Raw genomic sequence first — 17,152 nt, forward strand, 5'->3', positions numbered from 1 at the left:
CATCCCCCTGGGAACACATCAACGGAAACTGATTTTTCTCTTTTATCTCCCCTCTGCTAGAACATTACAAAAGATCAGAGAGGGGATATATGATCTGCACATGCTGCGGCTCTGGTGACGAGTGCAACCAGGGTCATGCTCACTTTGCTGGACTTGGCACGGGGTCTTAACAATAGTCAGAAGGAAAATGCAGACACACTCTCATGTCATCTATCTACATGCAAATTTGAGAATCATAGTGGTCGTATCTATTTTTTATTCTCTATTATCCAAAGACATGTCAGACAGGCTAAAAAAGCCAGGCCCTGGACCTCAGTCTGAACTGGTCTACAAAGTCATATTTCTTTTGTCACATAAACTGTGGTCTGATAATTTCCCACAGCTTACTGGGTTCAGACCGGCATTAGAACTGCCACTGTTTAACTCTGTTTATGTGTTGATCTCAAACTACTTCACCAGGGAAAATATCAACACAAACAGGGAAACTGGAACATGAAAAGTTGACGACCAAAGCCAAGCAGCAGGTGAAAGGCAAAGCCAGGAATACAACCAGATTTCACTGCCAAGTTTTATCTAACAGCTCATGTGGCTTTCCCTGTATGAAATGAAAATGAGAGATTGGTAGGCAAACGTGATGGCTGTGAAGACTATTTGGGAGTCAGCAGAAAGCATTCTCCCTCCTAAGTCCCAACTGAGATAACAGGTGTATGAAAGCCAGGGAATATGCGCCTGGTGGACATTATCTCTGTGTCAAATTCCCATTTTACTTTCCACAAGAACATAGGTATGAAACAAGATGCCCTGGCCAAGTTGCACTTGGCGCACTTGTCAAATTTGGGTCTGCCCTGACCCTCAGCTCCCTTGAATATTTTAGCTTCCTCTGAGCCCCCAGAGGCATTCCACATCCTGAAAAAATGTTTTATTTTGCCCCTTAGATCATTTTCTGCTGAATCAACTTGAAATATTTCTCTTCCTTCTGACTCTAGAGTTGATGTGGACTCTTAAATGGCTGCCACATGACATCTCAGAAAGAGTCTTCTAAATGTACTTCTGGGTATATAATGGCAGTCCATATGGTGCTTAGGGATTAAGGAGAACGAAAGGCTTCAGTTCCTGTGAGCAAACAATACCATGTTGTTATCATTATATTCAGCTTCAAAGAAATCATTTTGTTAGCTGCAACATTTACTATTGCAGACTAACGAACAGCGAGATGCATATCTTTACTGTACGTCATGAACAGAGGAACTCAATTTGCTCAGTGATAGTCCATGTTTTGTGTCACAAAGTACGAAAGTGTCATGAAAAATTGACTTGTGAATTTCTGTATCAGATCTGAATGAGTATGACCTCAAAGTATTTTTCCCCCTGAAATAGTTTTGGAATGCAACAGCTGAATTCTCCTAATGACACAGAAATGCATTACAGTCTTTAAAAACTTTCAATTAACTTGTAATGTGTTGATATGCTTTAATAATTTTAATTTATTAACTTCTTTTTTAAATCTTTTTTCTCCATTACCTGTTTTTACACGTAACTCTCTTAAGATGAGAGGTAGGAAATCCACCTGGCTGGAATTAAATTTTCCAAAGAAACTAAAACTCACTGTTAATATTGCTGAACAAAGAAAAAAACCTCCAATGGTGAACACAACCACTGGATCATCCAGCTCAGTTTAAAACAACATAATACAGAGAGAATAAGTACAAGTCCACTAGGTCCTTTCTGGAAGTACAAATGAAAGGAGCAAAAAGTAGTTGAGCATCCAGGACCATGTGGTGCTTCACTGTTCTGTGAAGGATGTACGAAGGTTACAGATACATCCATATATGACTGCACATAGGGTAGCAGATATAAAGTGGTTCACCAATTTAGGTTACCAAGCAGGTATCAGATGGCAACAAAATGTACAAATTACCATACTGGAGCTTCATTTGAACTAGTGATCTAGAAGTAGAATGCTTCTCATCTCATCCTAATTTTTCTGAATCATCCACTCTCTTGATAATACTACTTTCTATTTTAAGTCTCTCATTTTTCCTGATGTTTTGTGTTTCTCTTGATTGAAATCAGCCTTCTCCACATCATTTTTGACTAAGTCAGCTGTCTAAGCATAGCACTTGTGAAATACTTGCAGTACTGCAGTGTACTTAAGAAAGACAAATCAAGGTTACTGGATATTTCCATTGTGTACAAATTCCTCTGTGCCATTAGTAAAAAACCTCACTTTGTAAGGTAGTCTATATCACAGATTTTTTTTTAACATAATTCACCAAAAATACATTATTGTTGTAAACAATTTATTATAAATCAGCTTGATGTTTTGCAACAAAATTGGAGATCAAAGCCACAGCTAAGCAAGTACTTGTTTTAAGAAAATAAATTTATCTTAACACATACATTTGAATAATTTATAGCTGACTAGTACAAGCACTTGCACTTACTGTAACATCATCTTTATGTGATGAAAGAAGAGCGAAAATGTTACATCACTATGGCTTAAAATGTTTCTAGTGAGAAAAGGTTTTAACGAGAAATCAGAATTTAAATATATTGATACTCATGTTACCGATGGAATCTAAAAAGAAAAAAGTGAAATCCCTGTTATAAAAATTAGTGGGAAAAAACACACACTTCTCATCTGTCATCCCAGCCTCTTTGATTTTGGAATACAGAGTCTAATTTTTATCAGCAAGTTTTCAGATCCACAGTACACTGTTTTGTGCTTATCAGTTAAAGCAAAACTTGGAAGCACTTCAAACCATTGTAAATACATTTATACAGTGCATGCCGGGGGGGGGGGTGTGAGTGTGAGGGTGTGGGTGTGGGTGTGAGAGAGAAAGAGAGAGAGAGAGAGATAGAGAGAGAGAGAGAGAGAGAGAGAGAGAGAAAAGGCATAGCTATAAGTATTAAATGCTTCTCTCCTTAGGCAATGCTAAAGTTTAGACAAAAAGCAATTCTCCTCACAAGTTTTATGGAATATAAATGTTTTCTGATTCAAATACGTTTTGTAAGATTTACAAGACAATGGCAGGAATGTCTAATGCATTTCATTTCATAAATCTACAGCCTGAAGTGAATGGATGTCCCAGAGGAACTGGTCTCACAAACTGTCTTTTGGACACAGATTTTTCACTGCTCTGTCACAGATTTAATTCTAGCCAAGAGTGAGATATTGCCACTTAACAGCTCTTTAGTATTGCACATTGCACAAACTGTGGCCTTGATTCAGCTGTTAGTGTACAAGTGTGCACAGAATAATTGAAATTAATTACCAGAAAGACCAAGAACTGCACGGGCAAGGTAGAAAATAAGACTATATCAGATCAAGAAGCTGCCCCTCTAAGTCAAAATTAAAAATATATTACAGTGGCACAAGAGTGTTTTCTGAAGCTTTTTTTTCTGCAGCTTGTGACGCGCTGCTTTTGGGCATGGTTTTGCAGGCTTCAATCCTCTCAAGTTTAATTAAATCAGGAGAATCAAGCCCTCTGTGGATTTTGGTGGCAGCGGTTATTAGATTTGCACTAGCCTTAAAAACGCATTCTAAAATGGTAAAAAAATGATTCCCGAATCTAGAGTTTTATTTTATTTGTGCTTGACCCATATCCTTTGGGTAAAAGTTGAAAGCTGTTTGCAGTTTGGAGTCAAATTAGCCACAGAGATTGCAGAAGAAAGGTAACGCGGAAATTACACTCCTCTCTGTTGCAATTTAATCTATCAGAAAGCTGGTGATTTCTCAGGGAAAATGAAGGCAAACTAGCAGGACAAATGACAAATCATAATCTTATTATGATAAGGGATAAAGACACCCGTCTGAGAACAGGTAACAAATAGATGTTGCGAGTGCCAGCAATTTTTTGCAATTAAGTGTGCAAATGAACTTAATGTTCTATAGTGTCTATAACAGAACTGAGTAAAAGATGCAGGAATTAACTCAATGTTAGTGATAAGAGCAATTGGGACTTGAAGAATAACTATATGCTTTTAATATACCTTAAAACATTAACTTATTAATATTCATTAGATCTATGTGAGGCAGTAATTTATAACGGCTCCTACAGGGAGGGAAAACAGAGGTAGAGAAGTTCAGTAGCTTTATCAAGGTCACCCAAAGCAAAATAACTTCTGGCTTCCATTCTGGTACAGAGGGACAGCTCATTTTTCTTTGGAAAGCTTCTGGCTCCTTGGCAAAGCACTGACTTCATGTATTAGTCTTCAGATGTTGTTAGACTATTAGAGACTGGATTTCTAAAGCAAAAAATCCAGGTTACAGATTACGAGGTTACCAGGAACGGGTTATTTTCTTCTTTCATTCCTTACTCCTTTCCTCCTTCATGAACCTGGTGGAAGGATGAGTGTTGAGGTCTACGAAAGGTTTACTGGGCTAAATGTGGAATTGATATAGAGTAGTTATGGATTCAGTGCACACCAGTGGAGTTTAACAGACTAGAGGAGATTCCACTGCATCAGGAGCAAAGAGACTAGACACCGAGAAGAAAAAAATAATTTTCCTCTGGAAAAGAAAAGAAAGAAATTGAGAGCAGAAAATTGATTGGCACTTGTCTACACCATCTTGCCTTATTAAAAACAAAATAGAATTCTAAGTAATATTATACTACTCTAAATAACACTTGGCAGCATTACTACTGCAGTATTGAGGCAATTATTCTAGAATATTATAGGATTTCTTTGAGATAAGCAGTGAGATCGGCAGAAATGAATGACATCAATGCGTTTAGCGTTCCCCAGAGGCTGCCTCGGAGACATGTCAGGATCTCTCATCTCCTCAAGACTATTGATCCAACAGCAGTGACCAAGTAGCATGCCATCTGGGAAGAAACAGTAAAGCTTAGGACGTCACTCCGTTCCCTATGCATGTGAGGGATGCGAGCACGTTACCGAATTTCAGGTAGGGGAAAACAGATTTAAGATCTGTGCAACTTTAAAGGCCTTCAAGACTTTTAAGCCAAAATGTCCAATGACAAATACTGCAGTACGATTTCCCCTGGGTTTAAGCCAGATTTTATACAACTAAAGAAAAAGAACCACTATCAAAAATACTAGAAAACAGTAGTATTTGGCACAACTAAACCCCTCCCAAGTTAAATAACATATTTTTAAAATCTGCACAAATCTTCAAGAGCAGCTACAAATTTACTAAGATCACAGTGTAGCTTGGAAAATCAATTTAAGAATTTAACAGAAGTATCAGCTCCACAGACCTTTTTGTGCACTACCAGTACATACTATAGAAATAATTGCTTTTGCAGAGGAAATAGTCATCAACTATTTTCTCTCTTGTGACTGCAAATATTATTGATTTATTTTGACAAGGAGAATAACTGAAGTACTCAATACTTCGTTTCATGTTTGGAATAATAGCTAATCAACCCAAAAAGGGTAATGAAAAATCAACTGTGCCATGCCGTGCACTAGGATTCATTTTCATTTTAAATGTGAAATACCAGTGCCACAGCCCTTTCTTATTCTCTTTTGCAAAGGCAGGTAATTGCTTCATTTTGGGAAATGAACACTTGCTTATTCAGCTTTTAAAATCAGCACAGCTTCAGCTTCAAATTAATAGTTAAAACCAAACAGCATCACCTTCTTTAAATCGGTTAAACATATTTGTACGCATAAACTTGATGGAAGCCTAGAAAATGGAGCATTCATTGCTGGGGGGCAACAGATGCCACAATGAAGTCATACTCTGAGGAACATCGCTGGGCTCAGAATAACAAAGTGCCTTTTGCACGCAGCAGGAGCCAGACTGTACGGTTAACACCCCCACCTATGCTGGCGATGGCATGAGCAGTGCTGCCCCCAAGGAGCCTTTTGGAGGCACGGACTATCCTCTGTGCTCAGGGCATCAATGCAGATATATCTGACCAGCCCCGCTGGCAATGCAAGAGGTAACTGGGTAGTTTTCGGGGATGGGGCATGCAGGAGGGATTGCGGATGCTCCTTCCAAGCCTACTGCTACAGCATTTTTATGGATGGCAATAGGATCCCTCTCATTTCAGCCAACAGAGAATTCCCTGATGCTGCAGAAATATAAGGCCACCTGATATAACCCCAGAGGTTTTTCTTGATACCCTGCTACTAAAATGCGCTAGTAGGATGGGACAGCTGCTGGTCACATAACTATTTTTATTGGCAGTAAAAAGAGTCCGCCATTCCCAAAAGAATTTTTTTTTTAAACTGAGCAATATAATGAAGGTAACATTATCACAAAGAAGTATTGGGGCAAATCATTACGCATTTTTTCTCTTAGAACAGATAATTTAGCCTCCTGTCTAAAAGAAGGATGATCTGATGCTCCTAGAGTAAGCTGGTTACAAAGCTGCCCTTGGTCCTAAATAGAACATGTCATTTTTGACTATGATGTTCCCTACTCTTGGACTTGCTCAGCTGTGGTCTGCAAGTCAAAATAAATTTTCCAGAGTTTGCTGATCTTGCAGTTTATGAGGACAGCTTACATTTCTACAACATGCTTCACTTATTCAGACTATCTGAAACATCAGCCAGAAATATTCACAAGAGACGGTTATAAAAAACAGCCCCAAGGTGGGTAAGGCACTTCTGATTAAACGTATAACCTTCCTCCAGATGTGATTGGATAAGAAGGTAGCTGCTGTGGAATGGGTCTAATGTTCAGTGTGACCTTTGTGGAAACTAAAGTGAAACTATTACTAAACAGCAAAGGCAGTCTGACTATACTGGAGTGTGTTTATTTGCATATATTTATAAGCATACATAGGCACTTAAAGAGTCATTTTTGCTTACAGCTTCAGTGCAGTTATTTATCTGATCTAAATACTTATTTTAAAATAATTAAACATATTATTTAACTTGAATGAATTGAAATAATTAAAGAGTACATTAAAACTGCTCTAAGTAACTTGCAGGAGTTCTCAAAAGCTGTTACGAGCTCATCAGTAATGCTAACCATATGCCCTGGTAGTGCGGCACATGGGGCTTTTATTGTTCTTTTTTCTGAATCTCCCACTTTCTCTCCTTTTTTGGGGGTTCCTGCATGGAACTGGAACTCTGTGGCTATACACTCCGCTGTATATACTGCAAGCTGGGCATGTCCTACTACCATCTCCACCAGTGGTACTACCTAGCTCCTTGAGCAGGACAACAGGATTCAGGAAATTTGATCTTCTTCTGTGCCAAACAAGCCTGGAAAGGCTCTTTCCCTGGCTCTGTTTCTCCAGCAGTAACTCTGCTTTTTGTAAGTTTTTAGACCCCCCAGAGGAGAGGCCGGGTTTAAGTGCCTACTATCATCAACATAACTCAAGTGGTGCTATCGATATAGAGGCTAGTAAGAAACAGTGCACACCGATATTTAATTTTAAAAGTTTGTCCTTTACCTTTCTAGCCTTTGCATGGTCATGGCTAGCGTTTTGTTCAATTCCTCTATCATCCGGCACCCCGAAGGGTGAAGGGGTAATGTGCTGGACCCAGAAGGCAGGTGCTGGCTGTGGCTGCCGTACTGGAGCTGGTGCTGGTGAGCTGCTAACTGGGATGGCAGGACAGTGTGATGGTGCTGAGTCAAAGGCTGCTGGGAGCTCTTCTGTGTGGAATAGGATGAGAGAGAGAGGTCTGGCCCCCCTAAAGGCATGCAAATCATGACTTTCTTTGGAGGTAGTGGAGGTGACAGTTTAACTGGCATACAAGGCAGTTTCACAGGAGCGCCAGGATCTACAACAGAAGAAAGAGAGGCCCTGGTGTTAATTTTCACGGCAGTAAGATGAAGATCTGCCTGGGCGAGCAAGTGCTGAGGTTGCTATTCAACACAAAAGAGGAGTGTGCACTGGATTTACCCCTTTCCTCATGTGATGAACAGGTCTACAATGCTTGCATCAGCATCGTCTTCAGAAAAAGAACTGCTGTTTTGCAACACTTCTGAGCCTCACAAAAATACCCCAGGGCTGTACATGCCCCTTAATAAACACATTAAACAATGCTTAACGAGGCTTGTGTCACACTTCAAAGCTTTAAAGCCCTAATCCTCCAAAACTACCCTGTGAGGTAAGCACGATATCTCCTGCTCAACAGGCGTGTAAGCAGGGAGAGAGCAGTTCAGTGTCTGAAGTTACAGAGTGACTCACCGTCATCACTGCCGGAACAAAAACTCAGAGATTCCTGATTTTTCTCAGCTACTGCAGTGCAATTACTATGTGCCATATTTCTTACAGCTTTGTAATGTGCAAAACATTTGGTGATAAAAATTACATTGCATGGAAAGTTAGAAAAGATACAGAGTTTGCATAATGAACAGGAGCAGTCTGGAAAAACAAAGGGTATAGAAGGAAAAAATGATAAAGGGCAGAAGGTCGTTAGGATTAACGTATTCTTTTACAGAAGACTTAGCAGGCACTTTTCTCTGGACTCACGCACTGAACTTTAACCTTTTTCACTCTAGTCTTGTTTCTTGGATCACACAGTTTACCTCTCAGGCAAAGACTCCCCTGACTTCCACAGGAAATTAATGAGAGGTCCACAAGCAAATGACACCTCAGTGTACTGCCAGGACTCAATGGCTGGTGATTTTTGGAGTTACACTACGAAATTTTTTTAGAAGGGAGCGGAAGTAGAGGAAGGGCTTGAAGTTCCCCAGATGGGGGTGGTGGTGGGAAATAGCCACTGCGCATGCTAAAAACAAAAAAAAAAAAGAGGAAATATGTATTACCCTATTAGAACAAGCCCTTTCCAGGCTGGAATACCCCTGACATTTAGCTCTGTAGGCAGGGCTTGTGCACAGATTGGCCTCTTGTTATTTCAGTTCACACTTCTTGCTGCAATATGGTAAATGAACTGAGGGCCAGAAGCTTCCTTCGACTTCAGAAAGCTTACCAAGTAAGCCTTTGCTCTCCAAATTTCAAAGGTCATCACTCTCCTGAGCTGCATCAGATTTTTAAAGCCCTTTTCCACCTGGTTCTCCTCAGTATTAAACTATCTCTCTCCTTGCTCCCATTATTCCTTCCTCCCTCTGGTCTCTTCTGGCTATCACCTGAACTAATATGCATATCTACTAGCCATGGTGCAGAAGGTTGCAACTAGGACTTCCAAGTGCTAACACTGCTTGAAAATGATTAAGGACAGTTAAGGTAGAAAAAGGCCATGAATGGAGCCAAGCTCAGGTTTGGCATTAATCTTCTTTCAGTACTAGTCACAGCTTCATTTCATCCACAGCATCCACTTGATATGAGTGTTTCTGGCATGCTAGAAACATAGGACAAAGCACGTGCCAGTACAAGGACAGTCAGTTTTCCCTTGCTTCAGATGGGCGAGACAAAGGTGAAAAAGAGGCGCCAAAGAAAGCGGTCTGTTCATGTTGTAGAGCATGAGACTTGCAGAGAACAGAACCCAAGCCTTCTGGCTTTTAGTGTAACACCATATCCACCAGGCGCCTTGTCTCTCCTGAAGGCAGAAATTCTTAATAGCTCTACCAAGGCTGAAATCTAACTCATGGGATTGCCAAGCTACAGGATACTGCTCTCTCCTCCAAACCAGGCTGCCTTCTACACAGTGCAAAAGAAGATTTTCAGGATTTTCTGTTCAAGCATAGGAAGGTCTCCAAGCTACTGCTTTATTTTCTTTCGTACGCTTTAGCTATGTATATTTTCTCTTTGTATCCTACATAAAAGAACACACCATCTTCAATAAAAGGTAAATGAAACAAACAGTCAAGAGTAAATTGTATAGAACTCAGAGAAGAAGGCTCCTCTGGGATTTGTAGTAACAAAATGTTTCCATATGCTTGTGCTACAGGCAGTTTTACTTCTAGGGCTGCCTCTGATCTACAAAGACTAGGCTGAGATGATCTGCACTTCTCTATTTTGAAATGTGCAGATCTGCCCATGTTGGTTTTGATCCTTTACTCATGTATTTCAATTAATGTTGTCGTCTCACAGTGCTGGTGGTGTCTGGACATCCCTTCATTCTGTGTATTATGTAGGGGGAAACATCCTTCAAACAGACCCCAGCTGCAAGTATCTCTTGCTTCTGACTAAAGAATAACGGGAATTATCAACTGGGTTTGCCACTTTCCGTGATCCTGAAGATTAGAGTGTATTTTGTGTTCGGAGCGAGGATAACAAGTCAATTGATTCAAGCATGGAGCAAACAGGAATCATTCCATCTTTCTTCTAACTAGAATGAAAAAATTTCTTTTCCCTTCCAGTGCAAGCATTCACCATGTAGGGTTGTGACACAGGCACTGCAGCTCTGGAGTAGCACAGGAGAACAAGTCTAGCTTAATTATCCTCAGTGACTGAAATGCATGCTGAGTAACCACATACTCTATTATGAATTAGATGAGTACAGTCTGGTTTCCACTGCTCACAATAAAGGTATGAGGCTGTAGTTTCTGCTTGTATTTGAAGAAATCTTTCACAGCCACTTATTAGCACTGGTATCAGTGCAGGGGTGACTCCATCGGACACCTGTTAAAAATCCTGTCCATTATTTTTAACATAAGGCTTTATTCATACAGACTCTGTTTCACCCAAGTTCTTGAACCTGTCTGAATATGACCCCTCACGTCTAACGGAGCCTTGAAAATAAACCAGAGACATTAAATCTACCTTGTCTGCCCTTCACCTTCATGGGAATTCTACTTGTCTGATTAAAAAAAAAACGACTAAAAGGAGAATGACTGCAATAACAGGAGAGTTCGATCCATTCACTTGAAGGCATATCAGTATTTCTTCAGTGACATCAGTAATGGAGACAACAAGCCCTGTACTGCAAGTTTTACTGAGCTGTCAGAGCAGTGGGTATTCTGAGCAAATGGGGCCTTGCTCAAATCCATTGGCTCCAGTCATGCTGTTGGAAACTGAATTATCGTCATCTACAGTAAATGAGAGAACACCAGCATGGAATATCCATCCATCAGACATCATAGACATGTGTAGATGAATAGGAAGATGGACAGGGGAAAGATAAACAAGGAATCAGTGACAGGTATCTTCTCAGTGGAATATTGGTGCGGTCTTGAATCATTGCACAAAGCCCTGATATGAGAGAAGAGAAGCAAGCTATGTGAAGCCAAGTGTGCAAGCCTGATTAATCTCTTTTGGATGACTTTTCCCCATACTCAAGAGAATAGCATGCAATCTTGCAAGATGGTGGTTCCCAACAGGATTCTGACCACTCAGCGCTGTGCATGGTTAACTATGCCAGAATCAACAAAAGAGATGTTAGACAAAGAAGCCTTCACACTGTTGATGACAATAAATTACTTAAAAGATAGTTGTAGATGCTACAACATTTGCTGCACATCAGATGTACGACCAGCAGGTTAGCCCTTACGTCTTCCATATAAATCATTTTGCTATGCGTAGAGTTGCCATATTTCCTTTTCAGTCTGGGGGAGACAAATACACTTTCAGTCACTGCACAGAAAGCCTGATCGTATGTGGCACTTCTGAAGTGTTTGTGTTATACGGGAGCGTCAGCATGCACACCAGTTCCGGCACTTTCCAGCCACTGAGTGTGGTAAGTACATGTTGAAGATGGGGTGCTAGGAAGTTCTGAATGTACAGCAGCAAATACTGCTCCAGAAGGGCTCCTAGAATTGCTCATTAAAATCCTCAAATCCTGCCGCTGCACAACTACTGCATGGAGGAAGGGGGCGTGCCTAGGAATCCTGGGCTAGTGGAAGAGCTGACTAAGTTTCCTATGCTACCAGTGGAAGAAAAGTTGTTCCCAACAAGACTCTGAAATCCTTTGCTGTTCTTCTGCACCATGTGTGCATCTGAGGTTGAGGTTGAGTTTGGAGAACCTAGGCAAAGCGTGCTTAGCCTTGAAAAGCACAGCTCTGCACGAACTCCCCACATAGCCCTGAGGCTTTAAAGATGAGAAGATTTCCTGCTACTTCTGTGTGCTAGGTACTCCTCTCCACTGCTGGGGAAGAGCAGTCTATTAAGTAAGATTTGACCAGTCTTCTTGCCACTTTTGGCCATTAAAGGTTTTATGATAATTTGGGGACTTAAGCCCAGTGGTTTCACTAAATTTGGTCCCAGATGATTATTCAGTTCCTCTTTCCGTTTCTACCAAATAAGGGGGCAGCAACTGTTGCCCTTAAATGCCTGTGTGTGGATCCTGGCAAATTAAAGGATGAAAGAAACTCTGTCCATAAAGGTTGTCTAATAATAGTATTTGAAAACCAGTAGAAAGATGACCAGCAGATAACCGGCCAAGAAGAAATGCAGAGCAGTGAATCAACTTTATCAGAACAGCTAAGAATCGTATTTTTCACCTAGGTCTGCCTGTTTTGTGCTATGAAGAAATCACTTAGTCATTAAGAGAGACATGTTGCTTTACTCCAACAAGGGAAAAGCTAGAGAAAGCCTGGAAGGTATTTCTGTATGCCGCATACCTATGATAGGGAAGTTCCTCATGGTGGCAGCTTCATCAAGACCAGGGGAGAGGGTGAGGGACAAAGCTATCAAGCACACTTCTGCAGCAGCAGTGGCATCACTCCCAGTGGCTGCTTTGCAGTCTGTTCTTGGCTCTGTTCATGTGTCTGTACTGTCCTATCCCCATAGTACCAGAGCCTTGAAAAGAACATGCCAAGGTTATGTGATTTATGCTTGCTAGAGGCAATTCTCTCTTCCTGTCATCTTTAAAATTCATTTTTCCTTACTCATTCTCCCCAAAATTAAATTTCCTCTTACTTGTTTATTTTGGGCCTACTCTTTTATGTGTGTTTCTTACTGAGGAAAGGGCCAATCTTTGCCTCGGCACAGGCAGATAAATGTTTGAGATGGTTCTCAAACGCTTTCAGAGGTGAGGATTCTTTCTTTTCCATTTCTACAACCTGCTTTAAGTCTTTTGGCAAACTCCTCAGGTCAGTCTTTATGCCTATATTGAACAACTTTGGGATAAGTTCTCAGCAAGAAGTTGATCAGACTCAAAGGAAGTTTTTCTTTCCACAACTTTTTTCATTTAAAATATTTCTCTCTTTTTTTTTTCTCTCCTGACTATGCTTACAGTGATTTTATAATATTATGTTTTCAGTTATATTTGTACAAAATAAATATACTTCTATTAAATACATATCTATATGTACACATACACATACATACAAAGATATATATATATATATATATATATATATCTTAAATAAGACTGAAGTTCAGAGGCACTTCTGCATCCTCCCATTCAGATGTGTACCTGAACCCATCACAAGATCACATCTCTCACAGTCTCTTGCACAGATCTACCAGATCATTTACCACTGTCACTCTCCTTTAGTCATGCTCGGTATGCCTTAATTCATCCTTCAACCTTCTCATAAAATCTTCAGTAGAAAATGGAAATGTGCAATGAGAACACAAAAATCTTCCTCTTGAACACCAGAATTCTGGTTTTACTTGTTTTCTCACATACAAGCTGAGGATGTCTCTGGAGCAATTAGTAAAAGAACAGCATTAATTCTACTTCGCACTGACGAGGCTGCTTCATTAGGATTCACTGCTCGTTTCCAAAGATTATACAAGGCTAATATAATTACCAGTGGAGAACACAAGGCACTGAGCAATAAATATATACCCCTGGACCACCGAAATAAAGGGGCCCTTAACAATAAGCTGAATGCTTTTATTTATAAAGGTATGTATAAATGAGGCTTTCAGAGCTACCAGAAACAACCAACAACTAGATTAGGGTTTCATGGCTAAATCTGAATATCTGATCTTTTTTCCTGAGGATTGTATGCATGCATGTACAAGAGTTTGTGTATATGCAAATGCAAGAGTCTCTTTAGGACCAGATGAGAGACCATTAAAGCCTATCCCAAAGTAAGAAAAGTCACACTTCTGTTTCATTTTCATTGGAAAGTCATCACTTTCAAACAATGGATTTATGCTGGCAGCTTGAGACCAATTCCACTTCACATATATATTTGGGCTGCAAACAAACACCAGAAGCATCCATCCTTTGATTTTTTTGCTATCTCACACAAAAGGAAGGCTTGTGAATGATGGCCACTAAGTACTACAGGGTATTTTTTCCTATTCTATTCCAATTTTTTGTGTTTTCTCTGCCGTGATTTCATCTCTGAGCAGCCTCTTGTAACTTGGACAGAGGGTTATGGGAGCTCATAGGAAGCTGGCATTGTCCCCACCTGAAGCCAGTAATACTGCTGCCTGCTTTTCCAGGCTGCAGAACTGCCCATTTGCTTTGTAGTATAAGGCAAAAAAAAAACAAACAAAAAAACCCCCAAAACTGTTATGTGTAGATTTTGGCAGGCAAGAAAGTAAAGAGATTTTTCACATAAAATGAACAAACCTACACAGAACAAAAATCTGTGGCCATCTAAACAGAAACATGAAAAGACTATCTAGAGATATGAGAGAAAACCAGGACATATGCTTTCTTAATGAACTTTCTTAATGCTTTCCTGATCTTAAGTTAAGTTATATCTTAACTGAGACAGGTATTAACTGATAGGAAAATAATAATATCTAGCACGTACTAATGTAGACTGAACAGCTCTCACATCAGTGCTGAAGAAACCAGGGCAGCATTAACACCAGAAGAGCAACCCAGAGTGTGAGCTGCCCCAGTACAGTCAGAGCTGCACCACACCTACTCTTGAACTTGGGAGTGTGAGGTGCTGCCTCCTGGGCAGCAGCTGTAATTACAAGTAGACTGCTCAAAAGATGCAGACAAAGTATTTAGGGAACCCTTTTTGGTCTGCGCAAATGCAATCATCCTTTGCTTCAGTGGCCTTGGTGACAGACTGGAGAGAGGAGACTCACCAGTCATCCTTCCACAGGTATCTAGAGCTTTGAATCCCAAAGAGGAGCCTGGACACTTGTAAAAAATTGCTGGATGAGAACAAGGAGTCTGTATTGCCTACTACTGCTAGCTGCCACAGAGTGAGAGAGAAACTGCAGCATTCCTCAGGGATGCCAAAATCCCGGTCACGAGGGGAAGTGGAGCTGCCCATCATCAGCAGGGTGATGGGGCACACACTGCGTGGAGCACACCCAGAGAAGGGGTGGAAAGAGGGAGCAGGTTAGCAGGCAGTAGAAGCAGGGAAGCAGAAAGGCAAGAAGCCATGAGACAGAACGGCCTATGTAAGGATCAGTAAAAGAGAAACATATGGAAGGACGTTGCTTGTGTGCAGGGGGACCTGTGGAGAAGCAACAAAGAGCAAAATAAATGAGCCAAATTCTCCCCCCTCCAACTCACTTCTCTCTTCTTACTAAATGTCGTTAAAGATATTCTAGTAGTCTCCCGATGTCTCCTTTCAAATCAAAGCACATCCTGCAGTTTTTTTCAGGGATGGCACATCTTGATGAGAAAGAGTGAGGAGGGTTAGGAAATGCAGTGGCAGTATCAGGCAACTACCATTGCGAGGAGAAGCCCCTTGAAGCAACCTTGATGAAGGTAGAGGATGAAAATGCTTTGCCCTAGGTACAACAAATATAGTACAACAAAATACCTGCCCTAGGTACAACACATATACGTTATCAGTACACACAATGACAAGTGCAAACAGCTTTACAGAAGAAGGACACTGAGAACCTTGCTATAAGGGCAGATTTTTCCTATAAGGGAAACGGTGGTGCTGAGGGTCCGGGAACACCTACTTACCAGTTAAGTGGCTGGCAATCCTGGCAATAGGTTTAGGAGGCAGGGCAGGGGGCTGTTTGAGGAGGGACAACTGTTTCACTGGGGTGTCCTCATGGTCTCCAGGGAAAGCAGCAGATTTTTTGGGGGGAAGTAGCAGGACTGGTTTAGCTGTAGGATCTTGGGACAGGAGGACGCCAGGCTCATTGGATGTGGGGCTCTCTTCAGACACTGGAGGACACAACCACATCATAGACGCAACAACGTTACAAGCAAAGCAGCAGCGGATACAGCCATAGTAAGACACGAAAAGCAGCGCAGCAATACAGATTAAAAACGACTAATAGATTTCACTCAAACTTCATAAAACATAGAAAAAAGGAGAGAAAGAAAGAGAGAAAAAGGGAGAGAGAAAGTAACACACATCTACACAACAGACTGGATTTCCCATTACCTCTGACAGAACTCAGTTCCCTTATGCCAGGCTGGGATGTATTCCCACATCTTGAACACAAATCAAGAGCCTTAAAATGTCACAGCTCAGACTGTCTGTCACCACAGTTTGCTCAGTAACAGATATATTAGCAAGTGGTCTCTAAATTTATCCTTCCATAACTGTGACAGCACCTCACGGGGTTTATTCCATTTCCTAGAGGCTGCGTGCACAGCTGTGCAGGATCGTGGATGAGCACCGACCCGTCAATTCTCTTCGTTTTTCCTCACTGGACCCTCCTCCACAACTCCAGCTTTAAGAGATGCGGAACAGAAGCTAACCTAGACGATTAGCATTATTGCTGAGAGCAGTGCCCTTCCCTCTCTGCACTGCCTGCAGGCGACAGGCAGGGAGCCCTGCCTCGGGTAGCGCAGCTAGCCAGCTGTGTTAGCTACTGGAAGTTGTGTACTGTGCAGTAGGTAAAGGCATGCTTTTGTACCCGAGGCTTTAAAAATATTGTCAGCACCCTGCTCTAGAACTCGTTGGCATAGCTGAGAAGTAACAGCATAGAAATCTGTTCTGAAATGTTCACAAAATGCAGGGACTTCGCCTTATTCCCTGGGCCTGGACGTGATTTCTATGCAGAGGCAGTCAAAATTTCTTGTGGAGCATCCAATGGTAATTTGTATGCTGTCATCTCCTTTTCCATCCGAAGACCCTGGTCTTCAACACGGATTTCTCAAGGATAGACATCAAATGTTAGAGGTTAAAAACTTGTTTCAAATAGCATAAAATATCTACATTGTAATGAAAACAAGACATTACCTGCCCCATCCATGATCTCTGTGGTTGGGAGCACCTCATATGAGCAGGGTTCCCCAGATGCTGAACCTGACTCCAGTTCTGCTAGGGCTGGCAGGGATACCTGGCTGGAGCTCAGCACTTGCCCGGAGCCCAGAGGCTGCCCATTCTCCAAAGCTCCTTCTTCATTTGGTATGGAAAGTTCCCCATCTGTTCGTATTTGGAGGAAAGCACAAGGACAACAGAAGACATAAATAAGATGTACCAAGATTTTAAGATGAAATCTACTATCTTTCTTAGGTTGCTTGTGAACCAGGAACCTGA

General features: G+C 41.2%; 1 protein-coding gene across 6 annotated transcripts in view; it reads right to left on the reverse strand.

Annotated features, from left to right (window-relative positions):
- The window catches only part of PHACTR1 (phosphatase and actin regulator 1), a 344,608-nt gene that overhangs the window by 52,985 nt on the left and 274,471 nt on the right, over positions 1–17,152 (reverse strand). For 5 of the 6 annotated variants that reach the window (XM_068931821.1, XM_068931822.1, XM_068931820.1 and 2 more), the window contains 3 exons: positions 16,853–17,038; positions 15,619–15,825; positions 7,377–7,707 (listed from right to left, as the gene is read on the reverse strand). In XM_068931821.1, the coding sequence (XP_068787922.1) occupies positions 7,377–7,707; positions 15,619–15,825; positions 16,853–17,038 (724 nt within the window). The remainder of the gene's footprint in view (positions 1–7,376; positions 7,708–15,618; positions 15,826–16,852; positions 17,039–17,152) is intronic. The other variant, XM_068931824.1, reaches the window with a different exon arrangement.

This window comes from Struthio camelus, chromosome 2, assembly GCF_040807025.1.
Source record: "Struthio camelus isolate bStrCam1 chromosome 2, bStrCam1.hap1, whole genome shotgun sequence".
Taxonomy (NCBI): domain Eukaryota; kingdom Metazoa; phylum Chordata; class Aves; order Struthioniformes; family Struthionidae; genus Struthio; species Struthio camelus.